At 41.4% G+C, this 20695-nt stretch overlaps 1 protein-coding gene across 11 annotated transcripts in view; it reads right to left on the reverse strand.

Moving 5' to 3' along the window:
* The window catches only part of LAMB4 (laminin subunit beta 4), a 112264-nt gene that overhangs the window by 35405 nt on the left and 56164 nt on the right, over positions 1-20695 (reverse strand). For all 11 annotated transcript variants that reach the window (XR_009053037.1, XM_057730322.1, XM_057730318.1 and 8 more), the window contains 9 exons: positions 20386-20571; positions 18821-18936; positions 17905-18025; positions 11026-11203; positions 9751-9894; positions 8077-8308; positions 7474-7631; positions 5298-5522; positions 4225-4445 (listed from right to left, as the gene is read on the reverse strand). Coding sequence is in view for 10 of the 11 variants with exons in the window: in XM_057730322.1 (XP_057586305.1) it covers positions 4225-4445; positions 5298-5522; positions 7474-7631; positions 8077-8308; positions 9751-9894; positions 11026-11203; positions 17905-18025; positions 18821-18936; positions 20386-20571 (1581 nt within the window). In the remaining variant the exon portion in view is untranslated. The remainder of the gene's footprint in view (positions 1-4224; positions 4446-5297; positions 5523-7473; positions 7632-8076; positions 8309-9750; positions 9895-11025; positions 11204-17904; positions 18026-18820; positions 18937-20385; positions 20572-20695) is intronic.

The following is a 20695-nucleotide window of genomic DNA, read 5'->3' on the forward strand; positions in this document are numbered from 1 at the left end:
GTTTCCATTATGGAATGTAAATTGGAGTTTCTCCCAATTGGGCTAGGGTTTTTCTCCACAAAACAGTTTTTGTAAATGAAGCTTAATCATTTAATGACAGTAATTTCACTGTGTTTTGGGGAGAGGGCTGAATTCCTGCATCCTCCCAACTGGATTCTTTTTTTTTTTTTTGGGGGGGGGGGGAGGTGCTGTGCTCCTTGTGGGATCTTAGTTCCCTGGCTCAAACCCATGCCCCGCTGCAGTGGAAGCGTGGAATCTAACCACTGGACCACCAGGCAATTCCCCCAGCTAGATTCTTGACCAGCTTTTCTGAACACCAAGGAGGCTGGAAAATTAATGGGAGAGACATACAGAAGCAAATCACTATTATTGTGGTCGTAGGTTATACCTGAACAAATCTGCTTACTCAACAACTCCAGAAGCAGCTGGATTCATAAAGTGACTGGATTTACTAAGCTTCCACCCATCTTTGGAGTAACCACTGGCTTCTGCTCAAATACAGGGAGTTATGGGAGCTTGTCACCCCTGAGGGCTGCAAGGCTGCCATACTGTCTTTTTCGGGCAATGCCTTCTTATGTTGATGCAGAATCTGCTCCTTGTAACTTGTTCCCATTGTTCTAAGTACAGTCTTAAGGAAATTGCACAGGGAATTCACTGGTGATCCAGTGGTTAGGACTTCTTGCTTTCACTGCTGTGGGCCTCGGTTCAATCCCTGGTCAGGGAACTAAGATCCCACAAGCTGCGTGGTGCAGCCAAAAAAAAAAATTTTTTTTTTTTAATTAAAAGAAAAAAAAAAAAAGAAATTGCCCAAAACAGGCAGCCTCCCTCTTCCTTCTTACAGTTGGTCTCTCAACTAGAGGTGGCCATTCTCAACTTGCACGTGCTTCACTTCTTTAAGCCAACTACCCCTAAGACCTCATCACAAAATAACCTGGTTCTACCTACTATCCTGGGTGTCTTCCTCTGGACATATACTAGTTTGTCAATGTAATGTTTAAAATATGATGCTCAGAAATGACAACAGTGCTCCTGGGAGCCATCCGACCATATAGAGGACAATAGGACAACTGCCGCCATGGAGCTGGGCTTGGCACACCCACTCCTCCAGCCTGAATAGGTATCCCCTCTTTGGCAGCCCAGCCACACCAGTGGCTCACTTGACGCACACAGTGAAAATCTCCCAGATGTTTTTCACACAAGCTGGTGCCAAGTTATTACTCCCACCCTGTATTTATGCCATGGATTTAAAAAACCCGATTGCAAAACTTTACTTTTATCCCATTGACATGTCCTCTTCTTGTTGCCAGCCAACAAGACTGCCTGTTAAATTATCTTGTGTCTTGTTTTGTCTTGATCGCATTAAGTTATAACTTGGTAATATCTGCAGATTTGATAAGCATGTTTCCCCAACTCCACCTAAACTGCTCATGAAAATACTGGACGGCACAGTTGGATCTCTCTGTGAGGATGCACTAGGGACCACCTATTGGCTGACACTGAGACATTCATCAGCAGTTGTTTAAACAGCTGGAAATCTAAATGTCCACATGTCTCTTTTACACTCCAATGAAAGTGTTTCCTGATTGTAAAGAGCAAACTTCCCCAAGGAATCCCCTATGGACCAGATGACCCCAAATACCCTTATCATAAGGGGGTCTTTGGTTAAACCAACACCATCTGATTTTCAGCTTTGTAGGTTTCCCATAGCCTCCATGACTGAGCTGTGATCTTTGTCAAGTGGTCTTTGTCAAGCTACAAATATGCTTCCCAAAAGGTCTAAGAAGCATGCCAGACAGTGATGTCATGAGCTTAGGAGTTCCTCATGAATTAGGAAGCCAAGCAGTGTGTGGAGATCTATCAATTTGTTCCATGGTGGCTGCAGGTGTGAGGAGTGGAGGGGAGCATATGAAATAGGCATGGTCCTCTAGTGCCCAGATTTTGGTTTCTAATGCCATTCTCCAATAGAAGGAACCAGCGCTCCTTAAAGAAACAGCAAATTCTAGGACAGGGCCAGGAAATATACAAGATGAGCTTGGAACATCTTGCAGTGCAGAGAAAAAGGAAGTACTTAAAAAAAAACAACCTCCCTGCCCAATATCGAGGTATTTCAAAGGCACATAGAAGCCAACTGAAAGAGCTCCCCATGACCAAAGCTCGAAAAACTTGAATAACACAGTTAGGTAGTGCTGGGTTATAACTCAAAATATAGTACAAATGTCCTTGAGTCCACCGATATTAAAAAATGATTGAATAAATGAAGAAATGGGGGACAACAGACAAAACTCCAGTGCAGAAGAATTCCAAATAATATATGGAGATACTCTGCCCTCAAGGAAAGAGAGCTTAACTGCCCACTCCTTAAGTGCGGACTGTTCTTAGTGATTTCCCCCCGAGGGGTACAGTATGGAAAGGAGGAGAAGGGTCACTTTACAGTAAAGAAAACTGACACACACTGCTTCAGCCAGGTGATCAAGATTCAGGCCAACAGTGATAAGTCGTGTAAATAGTATGCACCCTTGATGTGATGTGATGAGAACAGCACTTTACCTCTATGGTCTTCTTCTCAAAACCCATAATCCAAGTGTCATCATGAGGAAAACATCAGATAAATTTAAACTGGGGGACATTTTACAAAACACCCCTCAAAACTGTTAAATTCATAAAAAAATAAAGAAAGTCTAAGAAACTGTCTGGGGACTTCCCTGGCGGCTCAGTGGTTAAGAATCCACCTGTCAATGCAGGGGACACGGGTTCAATCTCTGGTCCGAGAAGGTTCCACGTGCTGCGGAGCAACTAAGCCTGTGCACCACAAATACTGAAGCCTGCGCACCCTAGAACCTGCGTGCCACAACTGCTAAGCCCACACACTACAACTACTGAAGCCCACACGCTCTAGAGCCCGAGCTCCGCAACAAGAGAAGCTCCCGCTCGCTCCAACTAGAGAAAGCCCATGCACAGCAACGACGACCCAATGCAGCAAAAATATATAAATAAAAATAAAAATAAATAAAAAATAAAAAAACTGTCACGACCAAGAGGAACTTAAGGAAACATGATGACCAAATGTAACGTGGCATTCTGGATGAGGTGTTGGACCAGAAAAAGGACATTAGGCAAAAAAACTAAGAACACCTGGATAAGTTATGGACATTAGTTAATGATAATGTAGCAACACTGGTTCATTAATGACAACTGTACCCTACTAATGTAAGATGTTAATAATAGAGGAAACTGGGTGTGGGCTATATCTTCTCTATGTTCACAACTTTTCTGTAAACCTAAGTGTACTCTAATACAAACATTTATTAAGGGAAAAAAGGCCATGGTGTGCATTTGTGTGGGTAAAGGGCTGGAGTGGGGAGGGTTGGAGAAAGAAAGAAAAAGAGAAGGGAAAACACATTCTGTATATAAGAACTACCTTTAAAACTTTACTTGTCCAAAATTTAACCTTAGAATAAGTTGAACAGTTGAGCTGAAATTGGAGGTAAGCCATACTTATTAGCTGGGAAGATTTCAGCTTCTGAAACGAGCATTTTGATTCCAATCAAACGCTAATCCCTATATTGTGGATTTGATTCTAAAATTTCTCGTCATTCTTTTACCCTTTTCCCTGCTTCTCTATTAGTGTGAAAAGTGTTTCAAAATATGTTAAGGCAAAAAAACCTAATCATGTCTTCTCCGTAAATAATGTCAATATCTTTTAAAAAAATTTTATGCTCATTGTTTCATTCACTGAAAATCACATGTGTAGTTAAGTAGCGTTAACTGTCTATTAAACAATAAAGATTTGCTCCTAGGCTGCATTCTTTAGAAACAATTGCTGCTAGTCTGGTAGCTCTAAGATAAGTAAAGTAAATAAAATAAGAGGACATCTTATTTAACCACATGTAAAGCAACGGGTGAGCCATGGGAATGACAGCTTGATTTTTAAAAATGGAATTATGGATTCTGAAGGCACCCATTAATTTTCATTCTGATTCATAATCAATTCCCATTAATGATGGATTTCTAGGGGCTTCTCTATGCTTACATGCATGAGACAGTGAAAGAGAAGGTTGTCAGTGTTTCATTCCGTGATAAATGCAGACTCCGTCCCTATGTAAGGCCGATCCTATCTAAAAACACTAACAGCACTACATAAAGAAAACATTCTTTACATATTTAGAAAGCACGTCTCCCCATCATATCTCACTCTGACACCACAGGAAGTTGAAAGTCTCTTGCCTGGTCACAGTGCCTATTGCGTGAGGTCCGGGGGTCACAATCGCACGGCTGACATCCTCTGCCGGGGACCAGATTCCAGTAGCCGTCAGCACAACGGTCACAGGCCCGGCCTGCGACGTTGGGCAGACAAGGGCATGTGCCAGTGTCAGGGTCACAGAGGCAAGCTCCCCCACCAGGGGGACACTCCGAGGGACTCACGCCGGAAGGATGACAGGAACACCCTGAGAGCACAGAGCCGTCGCTGGGGGTGAATCCGTGATAACACTGGCATCAACAACCCTTGCAAACACCTTTCCAGAGTGGAGGCATCATTTCTTTAAAAGGCTTAAGGAAGAAACATCTTGCAATAGAACAAAATTTATCAAAGAATCTAAGTAGGTTGGACCCATGCAACTGTTTTTGATCTCTCCAAACTGCAATCTCCTATAGTTCTGCCTATTTTGTTCCAAGAGCTCACGATTAGGATGAATGAAAGCCTCACTTTTTCCTCACGCCGTGCACCAAACTTCCATTTATGTAAACGATCCAAAAACCATTTTGGATCGAAACTGACTTGGGTTAACTGAAATAATTAAAATATCTCCTAATAATAAGTAGCATACTTCTCCTCTTTCTTTATCATAGAATTAAACCCTTGTCCTCTTCTACGTCAGTAATTCTCCTATTTATACTTGAAAGTCACTTGATGAGCTGGTACAGTGCAGATTGCTGGGTCCCGCTATCAGAGATTCAGTTCAGTGGGTCTGAGGCACAGACCAGGGACCTGCATACTGATACCCCACTCCTATCCCTAGGCCATTCTGGCACAGTGCATGGTGGTCCACACTGGGAAACAAGGCTCCAAATCCACTAGGGCGCGTGTTGAAGGCAACAGTCACAAAAGGCAAACTAATAACACCAGTGGGTGCACTGCGGCTGCAAGCGCACTGCACCCGTTCCTGCCGTTGAGTTCAGGACATCAGCCCATCACCCATGGATGCTGGCACGACGGACCTAACGGAAACGAGTACGGGAGCTGCCACCATGGTCACACGCTGCCATGCTTCCCCCTCCCCGGAGACGTGCAGACTTACTCTTACAGGTCTGATTGAGGGCCGACCCAAAGTGACCTGGTTTGCAGAGCTGGCAGCTGGGCCCCTGGGTGTTGTGCAGACATTTAAGGCACTCCCCTGTGACCGGGCTGCAGGACTCTGGGTCAGTCACATCAATGTTGTTGCTGCAGGCACAAGGCTGGCAGGGTGCTCCGGAAATTCTTGGATTTCCATAGAAACCAGCAGAGCATTCTCCACACTGCACACCTGAAGGAAGGGGAGAGGAAATGGGAATGAGATAAGAGGGGTGTGTGTGGGTGTGTGTGTACACCCTGGGGGAAGTGTATGGAGAGAGAGTGATGTGGCTAAGCAGACCCCTCTGGGGATAATGAGAGGTCACACACTTGGGATGAATGAGGTAAAGTGTTCTAAATTAAAACAAAACATTTATTTTAATTTATCATCCATTCAGAGAATAAATAGATTACTTGGATGTAAAAAGTCCTTGGTGAAGAATGGACTCTCGTCTTTCTTAAAAAACTGCAGAGTTGTGAGTGCAGGATTCTTGGGTCCTCATGTAACCAGGAACACCCAAATATGACTCTGGACCCAAAACTAATCTCAGCCCCTATTTTCTGAGGTGGGGGCGCCCCAACCCTCACCTGGTCCTAGAGGTGAAACAGCAGCAGCCTGAGATAACATGCCCGGAAGTGAAGAGGGGTGAGTAGTTGTCTTGACGTGTGAGCCCTTGAGAGTGTTTTTTTAAAACTTTATTAAGACACCGTGAGGATGTCTACACTAAGGATGATGGAGAAACCATTCGATCTCTCCTACATTCTACTCTTTCAATCATGAGGCCACTGCCGTTATTTAGGTGCCCAAACCATGGGTCCACCCTCCATGCTTCGGTTCATTCCATTTAGAAATGGTCTCAAAACCCAGCCAGGCTCTCCGTCCTTAAGAATTAACCAACCAAGCCAGAGTGTACATAGAGAAGAGGCTATAAGAATTAACCAGAAATAGAGACACAGATGTAGAGAACAAACATATGGACACCAAGTGGGGAGAGCGGGGGTTGGGGTGGGATGATTTGGGAGATTGAGATTGCCATATATACATTACTAATAAGAAAAAAAAAAAATTGTATACTTTAAATATATGCAGTTTATTATGTGTCAATTATATCTCAATAAAAGTTCTTAAAAAAATAAAAAAGTGAAAAAAATAAAAAAAAAATAGAGGTGATGGTATTAGCCAAAAAAAAAGTGTAATGCTATAAAAAAAAAACCAAATGCTTATAATTTCAAGATTATAACATATAACCTTTCTCAAGTATCTGTATTTTCCGTATATGATGTTGAATTGACTAAACACATATATTTGCTTTACTTAAATGTATAGAATTTTTCCTATCATGAAATTCTTTGACTCATTTGAACTTTATCATAATAGCAAGTGTTGTGAATTTCATACAATAAAGGTTATTTTTACTCAAAAAAAAAAATTAACTAGAGACACATGTAACCTTAGAGGTAACAAATAAGAAAAAAAAATGGCCATGTAATTTATCATGATGGTAATTGTCATTGAAGAAAATAATGTCACATTTTCTAGTATGATTAAATCAAGTAGACATGATAATGTTTTTCCTTGTCTGCATCACATACTTCCACTCATGCTTAAACTCCTCAAAATAAAATTGTTGAGGGATAGACACAAATATTGAATTAATTTATGCAGTGTCTGTACAATGCCCAAATTGGTGCTTCAAGACATCTGAAAAAATTTGTTATATCTGTGAAATATCAGTCAAATTAATTACTTGGAATTCTATAAAGAAAGCACTTGACAGATTAATTTTGTTTATATATTAATTTTGTTTATTATATATAATTTAATCACACATATATCTTACTTAACATGTCATGATTTTATTTTAAAGAAATTAATTTGATTTGAACTCATATGGTCAGTTTTCCAGAGCATTATTTAAAAACAATTATAGCTCAGAGAAATAAGTTTTTAATTGTCTGGGTTTTGAATCATTCATATTCTTTGTTTAGTAGAGTAGCAATTTACCAAATTGTGTCTTTTTACCATTAACTTATATCCTGCAGCACTCATTTGTCCGAAGCAGATAAGTTATGAACACGTGATCATTTTTTAGATAGCTGTGTGGAATAAGAAGAAAAAAACCATCATGAATTATACTGCATACCTGCATAACCTTGAAGACAATTGCAGATTATGTCTGAGCTCCAAGGATTCTGATAACAGGAATGGGCAAAATACTGATTGCTTGAGGGAACATCTGGACACGGGCAAGGACGGCAGGACTGTCCTGAAGAAGGATTTCCATAGTAACCATCGATGCATCTGTCAAGGCAATTTCTTTTTACTAAAATAGTCCCAGGAAGAGCTCACATTAGCCAATGTGGATTTGCTATGGTTTAGGAGAGTGTAACTCTCAGAATTCAATATTTTGAGAATATGCTCACTTGCTCTGTAAAAGAGTTTTTTGGCTTCATATTGAAAGTTCCACAGCTTAGTCATTAAACTCAATATAATAGCATCTAATTTACATGTACATTTTAGGAATATAAAAAGCAAGATGCGGGGAAAATGCCTGTTATTGACTTAATTAGACACTGGTTGGCTCATAACAAGATTTTGAAGGATGATAAAATGATGCTCTATCTTTTCCAGCCACAGCCATAACTCTACACTTAAATACTGTTGATTTCTACCCAGTGATCCTTCAGATAATGTTGTGAAATTGGAACAAAAGAGCAAAAAATAAGAGTGCATATGAATTCCATACCTTTCACAGTTTCTCCCAGTTGTAAAACCTCCACAATTGAAGCATGACCCAGTCTCTGGATCACAAAGTTCAGCGAACCCATTACAAAGGCAGGGGTGGCAGTTGGGAAATCCGAAGTATCCCGCCAGGCACTGATCACAACGGCGGCCAGCTACCTCTCCATGGCAGGGGCACTGTCCTGTTACTTGGTCACATACAGTGCTCTTCGAGCCTTGAGGGTGGCAGTGACATGCTGGATAGAGCACAGAGAAGGCTGTTGTGGTTGGGGTGGCCAGGGGTGTGCTGCTGAAAGAGTCATGGTTCTGATATCACAATATCTAATGTACTGTATCAACCCAATCAAGGTGAATAAATTGAGTCTGTACAGTGCTTAGAACAGAGCCAAGCATGTACAGAGAACTAGGTAAAAATATTTGTTAAATAAGAATTCACTGATTCATTCAATCAACAGAATGCTGTGGACGAGTGTTTTTTTTTTTTTTTAATTGAGGTATAACTGACCTAAGACATTCTATTAGTTTCAAGCGTACCACATAATGAATCACTATTTGTACATATTGCAAAATGATCACCACCGTAAGTCTAGTTAATATCCCGTCACTATACAGTTACAATTTTTTTTTGTGATGAGAACTTTTAAGATCTATTCTCTTAGCAACTTTCAAATATACAATAGAGTGTTATTACCTATAATCACCATGCTGTACATTACATCCCCATGACTTATTTATTCTATAACTGGTAGTTGGTACCTTTTGACCCCTTTCACTTGTTTCGCAACCCCCCCCTCCCCGACTCCCTGCCTCCGGCAAACACCAGTCTACGGGTGCCCTACACCTACGAGTTTGCTTTTTTGTTTTTTGTTTGTCCTAGATTGCAAATATAAGTGAGATTATCTGGTATTTTTGTCTTTCTCTGACTTATTCACTTAGCATAATGCACTCCAGGTTTATCTATGTTGTCACAAATGGCAATATCTTCTTCATTTTTATGGTTGGATAGTATTCCATTGCATGTACACCCCACGTTTTCTGTAACCATACATCTGTCGCTGTTGTCATATCTTGGCTATTGTAAACAATGCTGCAATGAACATGAGGGTGCAAATATCTTTTCAAATTAGTGTTTTCATTTTCTTCAGATAAATACCCAGAAGCAAAATTGCTGGATCACATGGCAGTCCCTTTTAATTTTCTGAGGAACCTCCATACTGTTTTCATAGTGGCTGCACCAATTTACATTCCCAACAACAACGCAGGAGGGTTCCCTTTTCTCCACATCCCAATCTCATTGTGTTAGCTTTTCCAGCCACTGGGCTTATGCACCAGATGGTAAAGCTGGGTTTACACAGCTAACTCCATGGTGTTCCCACATCCTCCCTGGACTACTATCTATCTGGTACAAACTGCAAACTCCCTGAAGCATGAACCATGTTTTTTATCATCACTCATTGTTCCTAACATAGCTCTGTACACAGTCAGTGCCCACTGAATGGAAGAATAAAGGATAATGGAAAATTTTTCAGTATATTATATCTACGAAGACATACAATCTGAATAATGAAGGCAAATTCCCAATCCCCCCCCTTTTAAACTCCCCACATTGATTTTCCCGCCTTTAAAACTCCAAGGTTGAGAACACCTGTGTTTCCCCCATCTGGCTTTTGCTACGTACAGTGACAGCCGTGATGCCCCAAACCGTAGCTTCCTGCTATACACGCGTCACAGCAGCGGCCGGTCACACCAGCCTTACACTGGCACTGGCCTTCCAGTCGGCTGCAGTTGGGTCCCACCGAGCCCTGAGGGTGACACTTGCAGGCTGCAGGGAACAAAAGAAGTTACAGGCGAAGGAAGTGACAGAGAAGCACTCCCGTCCCTGTTAGTTTCAGTTGACGTCTTTTGTTACCTCTCTAATCCTTAACTCCCTTATCTGTTAACTGGGGATAAAACACAATCTACCTCCTGGGATTATAAGGATTGAAGACAATAATGCCTGTGAAGTACTTAGAATAGCGTTTAGCACATAGTAAGTGCTCGATAAACACTACTTAACAAACATCACTTAGCAATGAACATTACTTAACAAGGTTTTGAAAGGCTTAAAATAAATTGCTTGTCATTAATCGTTCCAATGTAATTATTATTGATATTATTATTTCTTCAATTCCTGATGATCTGTGTTGGCACTGGATTATACCTCTCATTTCCCTTATTCCATATCTTTCATGAGATGGTAGGTATTCCGAAAGCCAGAGCCCTGCATGGAGAAAGCATCTGTCTGGAACTCAGGAAGCCCAGACTCTCGTTGTGGCTATCATGCTATAGCAGTGATTCTCAAATGGGGGTGGAGGGGAGATTTTGCCCCCTAGGGGACATATGACAAAGTCTGGGGACATTTTTGGATGTCACAACTGGGGGGAGGGTGCTACTGGTATCGGGTGGGTAGAGGGCAGGGTTGCCACTAAACATCCTATAGTGCGCAGGACAGCGTCCCCTCCCCAGCAAAATGTTACCCAGTTCAACATTTTAAAAGTGCTGAGGATGAGAAACCCCACTTTATAGCTTAGTGAAATGGGCAAGTTAGTTAATGTTTTTGACCCAAACGGTCTCATTTATTAAATGAAGGTTTAGGGATGAAAGAAGTTGTTCGAGCCCTTTCAGTCCAGCCCTAACATTCCGGGATTCCAAAGAAATATTTTAGGAGCATTGTTCCAGGAATCTGGCATCCCCAAGCGACAGCCAGGCTCCTCTTGTATACACTTCCTGTACTGCCAGTTATGATTCCAACACATGGACAGACTGCCCTATGTATCGAATCATCGGGTAATTGGTATTTACATTGGCTGTTAGGAGTTAGAGGCTAAAATATATTAGATCATCTCACTTATGTTCCTAAAAGCCTTCGTACAGATAGCTGCGCTTCAGTAGAGCCCATTAAACAGATACTCACCCATGGCCCCATTGTGCAGCCTGGCAGACAAACTGGCTATAAGCCTTTCACAAGCTCCAGGGAGAACCTGAGGTCCCGCTGCCGAGGCAATTTCAAGACAGTTGTGCAGCTGATATTCATCTAAATCCTGCTTGCTGCAGAAATTCTCCAATGAATTGATTTGGGGAATAAGAACAAGCTTTTGAAACAATGAGAAAAGAAAACTTATGGTCATAACTATCTTCTGTTCAAGATTCTAGTTATTAAAAAAAATTAGATCTGTGAGAATAATGGTTGAAAAGAGACTCAATTCTATCATTCTAATTGCGTAAAACTGAAGATTTTAAGATTGACAACTTATTTAAGAAATCTTTAAATATTTACATTTATTGACATATGGCAAAGAAAATAAGCCTTTATCTTTTTATTATTATATTTTTTACTTGCTAATCAATTGGTCTTAGATTTGAAAGAGTTTTAACTAGGCTATTTGTGATGGATTAAGAAATTATGGCTTAAAAAAAGAGCTTAAAAAAAAGAAATTATGGCTTAAACAGCGCATTCCATAGTATTACCATGGAAATCTAATTCCACAAAACTCTCGTTTAGAAAAGTTTTGTCTTTTTCAATTACATATGAACAGTGTTGTTCTACATCAGACTATCTGCCTCTTGGAGATTCACAGTACAGGTTAACATATTAAACCTCTGAGAAGTACTGCAAGAAAGATACTTTTTGTCTATTTGTTTTTATTGAAGTATAGTTGATTTCAGGTGTACACCACAGGGATTTGCTGATATATATGTAGCAGAGAAGAGCCAAATCTGATTACAAGTTGGATCTATTTCTTTTACTTTAACCTTTGCTGCTTTTGTTCACTAAAAGGATACTGTCTATACACAATGGCCTGCCTCAGGGAACCCTGCTCCTCTGCCTGAATGTTAAACCAAAGTGCCTTTGTTCAGGGAAACATCATGACTCTGTCCACTTGTGGATGGCTGCAAGACAGAAAAGATTAACACATCCCCTCCCCAAGGCAGTCATTCCAGCGGACATTTGCAAATCTTAAAGCCTTTTTACTTTACTTCCTCATCTCCTCCCCTCCTCTGTCCTATAAAAGAAACTGGCATCCAAACCCCGATAAGGTGGTTTTTCAGAGACATTAGTCTGCCATCTTCTTGGTCTGCTGGCTTTCTGAATAAAGTTGTATTCCTGGCCACAACACCTCATCTCTGATTTATTGGCCTGTCATGCAGCGAGCAGAGCAAGCTTGGACTCAGTAACATATATATATACATGCACACACTTTTTCAGATTCATTTCCCTTATAGGTTATTACAAAATATTGAGTTTAGTTCCCTGTGCTCTACAGTAGGTCCTTGTTGTCTATTTTATATATAGTGTGTATCTGCTAATCCCAACCTCCTAATTTATCCCTCCCCCACCCCCTTTACCCTTTGGTAACCATAAGCTTGTTTTCTGTTTTGTAGAAAGATACTTTCAAAACAGTATTTCCACACTTATTTTACTAATTGGTCCTATACCCAAATAATACTAACATCCCATAAGCTTAATATTTCACAGATGCATTTTGGGAATTGCCAGCTTAGACCACACAGCTATTATGGGGACAAGGGCATCATTTTAAGTTTATTCTCAAAGAGGAATCATCTATAGTTTAACATCTACATGAAGAAAAACTATGTTTCCTGAGATTTTATATAAGTTATAATCTAGTACTATTTGAAATGTTTATTAGTGACTTGGATGATACAGTGGAAAACAGTATAGCAAACAGATCACAACAAGTTGGTAATTTAAAACAACTGGTGGGAAAAAGAGCATCAAAAATAAGTTTTAATTCAGCAGGTCAAGTTGGGAGGTAAACCCGGTAGCACAGCTAAATCTCCCTGGTCTTTTTGCTTTGTCCATACTGGAGTTAGTTTCTACAATCCTTTATTTCAATCCTTTCCTTTTTTTTTTTTTTTTTTTTTTTTTGTCCTTTGACACACCCACATTGCAGGGTGGACTCTCAACCCTGGATGACTAGTTCAGTTCCTCAAACCTCATCCTCCCTGCATATGTCACTGCCTCTCCTCAAATGTCACAGAGAAAACAGAACCCAGCAATGGGACTGGAGCCTCCTACTTCCTTCCTCCCCAACTCCTGTCTCCCAGGTACTGACACCTGTCCTCGCCTCTGAGTGCTTATGGAGAAGAAGTGTCCCAGGGGAAGAGGTGTTCTGCTGCTATGCCCTTTGCCCTAGGGAAACTTTCTGTGGATTATGCCTTCTTTCTTTAATCTCTTCCTTTCTACTGGCATTTATACGTGCTTAAATCTCTCCCATCTGTAAAGTCATCTCTTTGATCTCATATATTCCTCTCGCCACTGCCTTGGCCTCTGTCCCTTGACTCCTTGGCAGCCAAATTTCTTGAAAAATTGTTTTCAAGGAATCCTCACTGCCTCCTCTCCCACTGACCCGTCACGCCAATGCAGTAACTCTCCCCACACCCATCCCTAAATTTGGGGTTCCTCGGGGTTCTCTCATGGGCCCCCTTCTTACCCCATACCCACTTGCTAAGTGACCTTGGCAATGCTGTGTCTTTGGTTACCAGCTACGGAGTGCTACCATCTGCATTTATGTCCCCTGCCCTCATCTCAATCGTGGGCTCCAGCTCTGCACAGACAAGCCTATTGGTTGACCTACAGGTACTGCCAACCAAACACAACAGAAACCTGCTTTCCTTTCAGTGCCTATTGCCAAGAAATAACGCCACCATCTGCCAAGCTGCTTAGTGCAGAAAACTGAAGGTCATCTTTGATAACTGCCTCTTGGTCATCAACACACCCCACCCACCCCGTTCCCCCCCGCCCCCCGCCCCCGCAGCAAGTCGGTCGCAAGCCTGGCCAACCTGTTTAAATGTGTCTAGGATGTGTTTATTGCTCTTCGTTCCACATCACTTCCCTAATTTAGGGCACCCGGATTACCGCAGTGACAGCCCCAAACGTGTCCCATCTACCACTCTTGTCTCCCCTCCATCAATTTTCTACTCTAGAGTCATAGCTATTCTTTAAAAGGCAGTCTGTTCAGATAATGCCCCCTCTTAAAACCTTTCAGTGGCTTCCCATTGCCTCAGGATAACATCGAAGCCGCATCTCTTTCCATTCTGCTACTCCCTAACCTCTCAGCTCAGTGGTTCTCAATATGGGAGGTACCCACCCCCAGGGGGCATTTTAGAAATTCCAAGGGGTGGTTTTGGTTGTCAAGGCAGTTGGGTGAGGTGTGTTACTGGCATTTAGTGGGTGGGGATCAGAAATGCTAGACATTTTCACACAGAGGAAAATCATCTCACGTCTCCGACACCATTTGAATGTTTCACTGAACATCCATGAAGGGGAATTCCCTGTTTATAATTATGAGCAGAAAGCTTTACTCTATGTTTTTAAAACATGTTAAACATGTTTACAACACACCTGCTTGCATGGCTGTCTCGTATGCAGTGATTCTATGTGTATGAGCATCTCCACACTTCATTGTTTCCCAATGTGTTCATGTCCGTGCATGTATGTAGTGAAGTACATGTTATCTCTCTATACAATTACTTCCCTTTCACTTCTCTTTTGTGTTTGGGCATAATATTGATATTATTTGGAAACTGTGTGTGCCTGTAGGCTATAATGCCTGTGAATTTCATTGCAGGATAGAAGAGAGTGTTACAAAATATTTGTAATAAACAGCAGAAGTTGGGTCAGATGTTGTTGAGAGCCACTGCCTAAGCCACACCAAATGACCTGCCACAGCTCCCAGTATCTGTCACGCTGCGTTGTCATTTCCTGTGTAATTGCCTGCATCTCCCCTTTGGAGCATCAACCCTGGCAGGGCAGGAAAGGTGCCGGTCTCACTTACATTTGTGAACCTCAGTGTTTAACTTGTAGTAAGTGCTTATTAAAAATTGTGCAGTAAAGAAGTATACATAGATTCTTAGTACTGTATCTTTAAGTTGATACTAAAATGCCTCTGCATTCTTCAAACACAAACCAAGCAGAGTGGCGCCCAGAAGGAAGCCAAATGGGCTAGGCTTGGGGGTGAGGACAGACAACCAGGGACTAATTGTTTACAGTTCTTGGTCCAAGCCAGTTTAGAGTTGGCCATTCCCGGTACCAAGACGATGGAGCAGATGACAAGAGTCCCTGTCTGTCAGCTACAGGATTTTGTAATGCCATGAGTCACTTCTCCTAGAAACTTCTAAGGGCTTTATGTTTACTAAGTATAGTCCATCCCATGGTTTAAAAGAAGAATGGCAGTTTTATTGTCTACAATGTGTAATCTATGTTTGACTCTCAGCACATATCATGTAATCAGGTTGACTAAAAAAAAATGAGCCAACTCACTATGCTTGCCAAACAAAAGATATTTGTGCAGAAGGGTTGAACAAAGCTTTCTTCTGGTCTTCTTGGTAGTGCATCTCAGTCTTAGATGCAAATGTTAATCTGGCTACAGAGAAGAATTTTGAAAGGGTCAGGTTCGAAGCAATCAAGTATCTTCCCAGAGCAGCAAAACTGCTTTAGGAAACAGTTTCATAAAACGTGTAACGACTTTCTCTAACTGCCATCCTGGGTCAGAGACCCTAGGAGACACTGCAGGTGCCCTACCCAGATCTTCCCATCTACCAGCTGCTGTGGCATTGGCTGCTAAAAGCTCACAGCTGTCCTCTTCCCCAGAAAATTGGACCCAGGCATCATGTCCAGGAGTGAGTGTGCCCTCTGGGGTGATGGGGAGTCGGGTGGGGATCCTAGGCGATGACGACGTGGCCACACAAAGCCCCACCCCTTCACCTCCAGGTGGAACCAACCCTGTGGTACAATTCATGCTCCAGGGCTCCCTGGAGATCACATCCTTGCGGGGTTCCTTCCCCTGTCCCCTCCTAGTTCCCTCACTCCTCTTCCACCGCAAGCAAGCCCTCAATAAATCAGGCGCACCTGAGTCTCTGCTTGCAGGAAATCTGACCTAAAATGGGAATCTACGGCCCCTTCTGGGATTTTGGACAGTTTGCCAAGATCAGGTTGCTCTCTTAATTTTTGTTTTGGTTTCAGGGTTTTCGTGGCTATATATAAGGAGAATAATTGCTTGATAGTGGACCAAATGGACATATTTTAAGTTCATTTCAAATTATCCATTTATATTCTGCATCTGTCAAACATCATCGCGATGATTTTGTTTACATGCTTGTCTTCTGTGTCAGGGTGAGGACGCTTTCAGGGCAAGGACCAAATTTAAATCCTCCTTCCCCAGAAACCGGCATAGTGCCTGGCCCACATACCCCCAGAGAGCTGGTGATGGATGGACAATTTGGAGGGATGCATCTAACGCAGCATCCAGTGATTATCTTTGGAATTTACAAAGTTTAGAAATATTTAGGACATGGATTTAAAATGAGGAGTACCTTGGCTCCCATAAATTTGAGTTTCATGACTGTTATGATTACAATAATAACATCCCTTGAGGGTTAGGAATCCTTATTTTCTTCCTTTCCCTTTCCCAACTTTTAGTTTTTCCTGAATCTAACCTGTTGGATTTGAGTCTCTTTCTTTGTAACTCACATGTTGGTCATGAGCACAGTTCTTTCCAAAGCTCCTCGGTAGAGAATATGAATTATCTGGCTAGGGAGATCATCATAGTTTACATTTCCCATTCAAGAGGTGGTTTCTATTTTCCACTTCAATTCTACTGAATTTCAGAGAAACAATGAATAATTTTTCAGTGTGTCTCATATAATATTTGAGAGCAATATTTGAGACATATTTTGAGAGATATTCAAATTTAACTGGGTACCCTGTATTTTTCTTTCCTCCCTCCCTCTCTCTCTTTCCTTCCTTTCCTGTATCTTGCAATCCCACCTCTGGTAAAATAATCTTAAAATAATGGTTTTTTTTCATGTTGTAAAAGCTGAACTTATTGAATAAAATCCAAGATATATCTGCCTTATATTAAAGAGAGTAACACAGACATATATATACTACCAACTGTAAAATAGATAGCCAGTGGGAAGTTGTTGTATAACAAAGGGAGTTCAACTGGAGGATGGAAGATGCCTTAGAGGACTGGGGAGGGGAGGGTGGGGGGGACTCGAGGGAGGGTGGGGGGGGGAGTCAAGGGAGGGAGGGAATATGGGGATATGTGTATAAAAACAGATGATTGAACTTGGTGTACCCCCCCAAAAAATAATAAATAAATTAATTAATTAATAAAAAAATAAATTCTATAGATGATTAAATTAAAAAGTTCTTGGGTATAAATTTAAAATGTTCATTAGTTAAAAATTGAACTTTAAAGACACAACACGCAAAGTGTGGTTATAGTTAATTAAATCAGGGGTGGACAAACTTTCTATAAAAGTCCAGAGAGTAAATATTTTTGGCTTTGAGGTCATAAGGTCTCTGTTGCAAACACTCACCAGCACCTTCCTTGCTTGAAAGCAGGGTCGATAATATGTAAACAAATGGGCATGGCTGTGTGCCAATAAAACTTCATAGGGCTGTGGTTTGTCAAATCACGATATTAGAAGATTCTCACAAATGTGGAAAAATGCAATTTTAACAAAGCAATTCAACTTTTATCCACAACATTACTTTTAAAAAATCCCACACACTTCTCTACAATTCCGCTAAAGGTGGAATGAAACTGGCACTTTCATGCGTTACTGATGTTCCTGAAAATTAATTGACGAGTATCTTCCAGAAATTAATTTGACACATTATTTCAAGAGCCATAAAACCTTGGGTAAAGTAGAACTATATTTTAAAACGTTTTTAAAAATATACCAACAGAGTAGTAAAAATCAGAAGCAACTTAAATGACCATGAGTAGGGGATGCACCCCCAAGGCTCTGTGATACTTACAGAATCAACCAGGATGTGTGAATGAGCTTGGAATCCTCCTTCCAAAGGCTGGGAAAAATAGACATCTATGGAATACTGTACATCTGGTTCTAAACAGATGGGTGTGGGAAGCAGCATGATTCTGTAGTAAGAGAAATAAAGTAAAAATTCAGTGACAAAAGTACAGTTATATAATAAGCTAAGTAGTCATCACATCTGGTGTGTTCCACGTGTGCTGCGCAGTGGGTTCCACTGTGGGACGGGCGCTGGGATGAAGTCTAGAGCAGCTCAGGTGGGTTGGGTGGACAGTCACTTCCCACTCAGATTCTCTGTGGTTCTTCTGTAGGATTGTGTCAAATAGCAAAGCCTTGGGAACGGGCCATGGGTTGTCACAACTGCTCTGGGAAAAGGATGGAGCAAATGACCTGCATCCCATCTATCATGCTAGTATCAGTAGGGTCTCTGTTTTATTCAGCCAGAAATCTCCAATGTAAAATTAGTGGCCTTGAAACTAGACTCTCAGCTGTTGAGATAACTCAGGTTGAATATTAAACTCTTATTCTTGTAGCATTTCATTTTCTCACATCTCCAGGCATCTGGGGAATGGGAAACAAACATTCAAGATCTAGAGTCAGGACATCTCGGCAGCGGGAGCCCTGGATCTGCTACACATTAGCTATAAGGCTCAGGCAAGTCATCGGAGTGTTCTCGTTCTCAACTACCTCCTCATCTAATGAGGACAAAATCTACCTTGTTGAGCTGTTAGGAAGATTCAGTGTGATACTAAATGTAAAGCATAGCATTGCATGCTTAAAAAACGTTATGGTCTCCTTTGATACACCTCTTCTTCCACTTAGCTCCTGGATACATATTATCAATAGACCAACAACATTCTAAGAAAACCTTCAATATTTGAGGATAGGTTCCCCCTGCATACCTGGAAGCCGCTGGTAAAGCAAATGGCTGAGGCTTTGGCTGTGGGGTCTCGCGTGTACAGTGCTCGCTCCCTCCAGCAGGGTTAACCACCATCTGGACAGTCCAGTCATCTGTGGACTACACAGGCATCACATAAGAGCACGTCCCTGTGAGGATGCATGTGCCAGCATATTCCTAACGGATAATGTGTGGGACGGATTTGCAACCCGCGGCCCGCTAGGAAAACAGAATTCTGGAGTTGAGAGAAGAGGTTTACTCCAGGCCCGACTCTCTGGTGTTTGAATTGTGGTCCAGGTAGAAAGAATATTGTTTCTGGTCATAGCTGTAATTCTTGGGTCTAGAAAAACCCTGGCACTCCTGACAGGTCTAATCTTAAACCTTTGTCTCCCAAAGAGTTGATTAAATCATCATGTTCCTGGATCACAGAACAAAAAAACAAAACAAAACCAAAAAAAACACCTGGAATCCGTCACAAAAGGATATGGATATATACTTCTTTCATATTAGTGTGTAACCATTATTGCATAAATTTATATTATTTAATGTTACTAGATCTATTTATATGTGTATTAATACACACATGTATAGAGATGTACATACACATATATACAGAGAGAGGGAGAGAGAGAGAAAGAAAGAATGTGCATATGCTAATTAGCTAAACTCTGGAAGCCTTATAATTTGGAAAAGCTTTCTAAAGCCGTCAGAGATGTGTTCTCTCTCTATAAAAAATTTATATATATGTTTATATACACATTTAAAAAAATGGCTTTCTTGCCATACTCACCAGGTCAAGATTCCTTGAAGTCTCTTGTCTTTCATTTGTAAGTGAGAAATTGAGAACCATGTCATATTAAGGGTTTCTAAGAGAATCATCAGCTCTGGTCATACGACAGTGAGCCCTTCCAGAATGCGGCCCCTAGAGAGACTTTGGGGGCTCTGAGACCACCCCCAGCCACATAAAATATTTTTCAGGGCAGATGGTCTGTGGGTTTTCAGATCATCAGAGCAAAGGTTATACAAAGAAAAGTTTAGGAACCACTGCTCTGGATCAAGTGTTTTTTTATTCCGTTTCTCTTATGTCTTAGACATTTCTTGAACAGTGGGAGAAGGACTAGAAAAGTAGGAGGCAAGAGGAGCAGGCTGCTTTTAGCTTTTCTCTTGTTTCCTGGTAAAATCCAAGTGCAAATAAATGCCTCTTCTGCATCCCTATGAGTCTGAATCTCTGCACATATGTTAGTTTATTACAATTTTAGAAACAAAAAAAGCCCCAGTTATTTTAGTTATTGATTGTTCTTATACAAACATTCCATCACCACTTCCCTAGACTTAGTATCTTAAATCTATAGCTCCATCTTTAGCTTCTCCCCATGGAATAAGGCGTGTGTGCATACGGCTTTAATATCTTTAAGAAACCCTTTGGTTTATAATTCTCTCCAGATGTTTGACTTTTTTTGCAAACTCTGTTAGGATGAACCTAGGCAAGACTGGAATAGAAACCCTTAGCTCGGGAACGTATTTCATTTAGCTTGGAACCACCACCGTAGAAATGGAGTTAAAGGATACCTGAGTTTCATAGCGAATGGCAATAGCGAAGTCCATGGGAGCAGGGATGTTCCCCACAGCAAATCTCAAGCCGGCCCCGGGGAGAACCCTGGCAAATCCAGGTCCCGTCCATGTAACAGGCATCCCAGGAACTGGCTCTCGGAGAACGAAAGAGACAGCAGGCAGCTGCCCAGAAGCCACCGAGCCCTAAAATTGGAGAAGAATGAACACAACTTGGCCTAGAGTGAAGGGCTGGAAGAGTTCAGGGAAAAAAAAAAAATGTATTTCTTGATGTGTATGTGATCCGAGTCCCGGATAAATTATTCCAACC

Source organism: Hippopotamus amphibius, chromosome 4 (assembly GCF_030028045.1).
Source record: "Hippopotamus amphibius kiboko isolate mHipAmp2 chromosome 4, mHipAmp2.hap2, whole genome shotgun sequence".
Taxonomy (NCBI): domain Eukaryota; kingdom Metazoa; phylum Chordata; class Mammalia; order Artiodactyla; family Hippopotamidae; genus Hippopotamus; species Hippopotamus amphibius.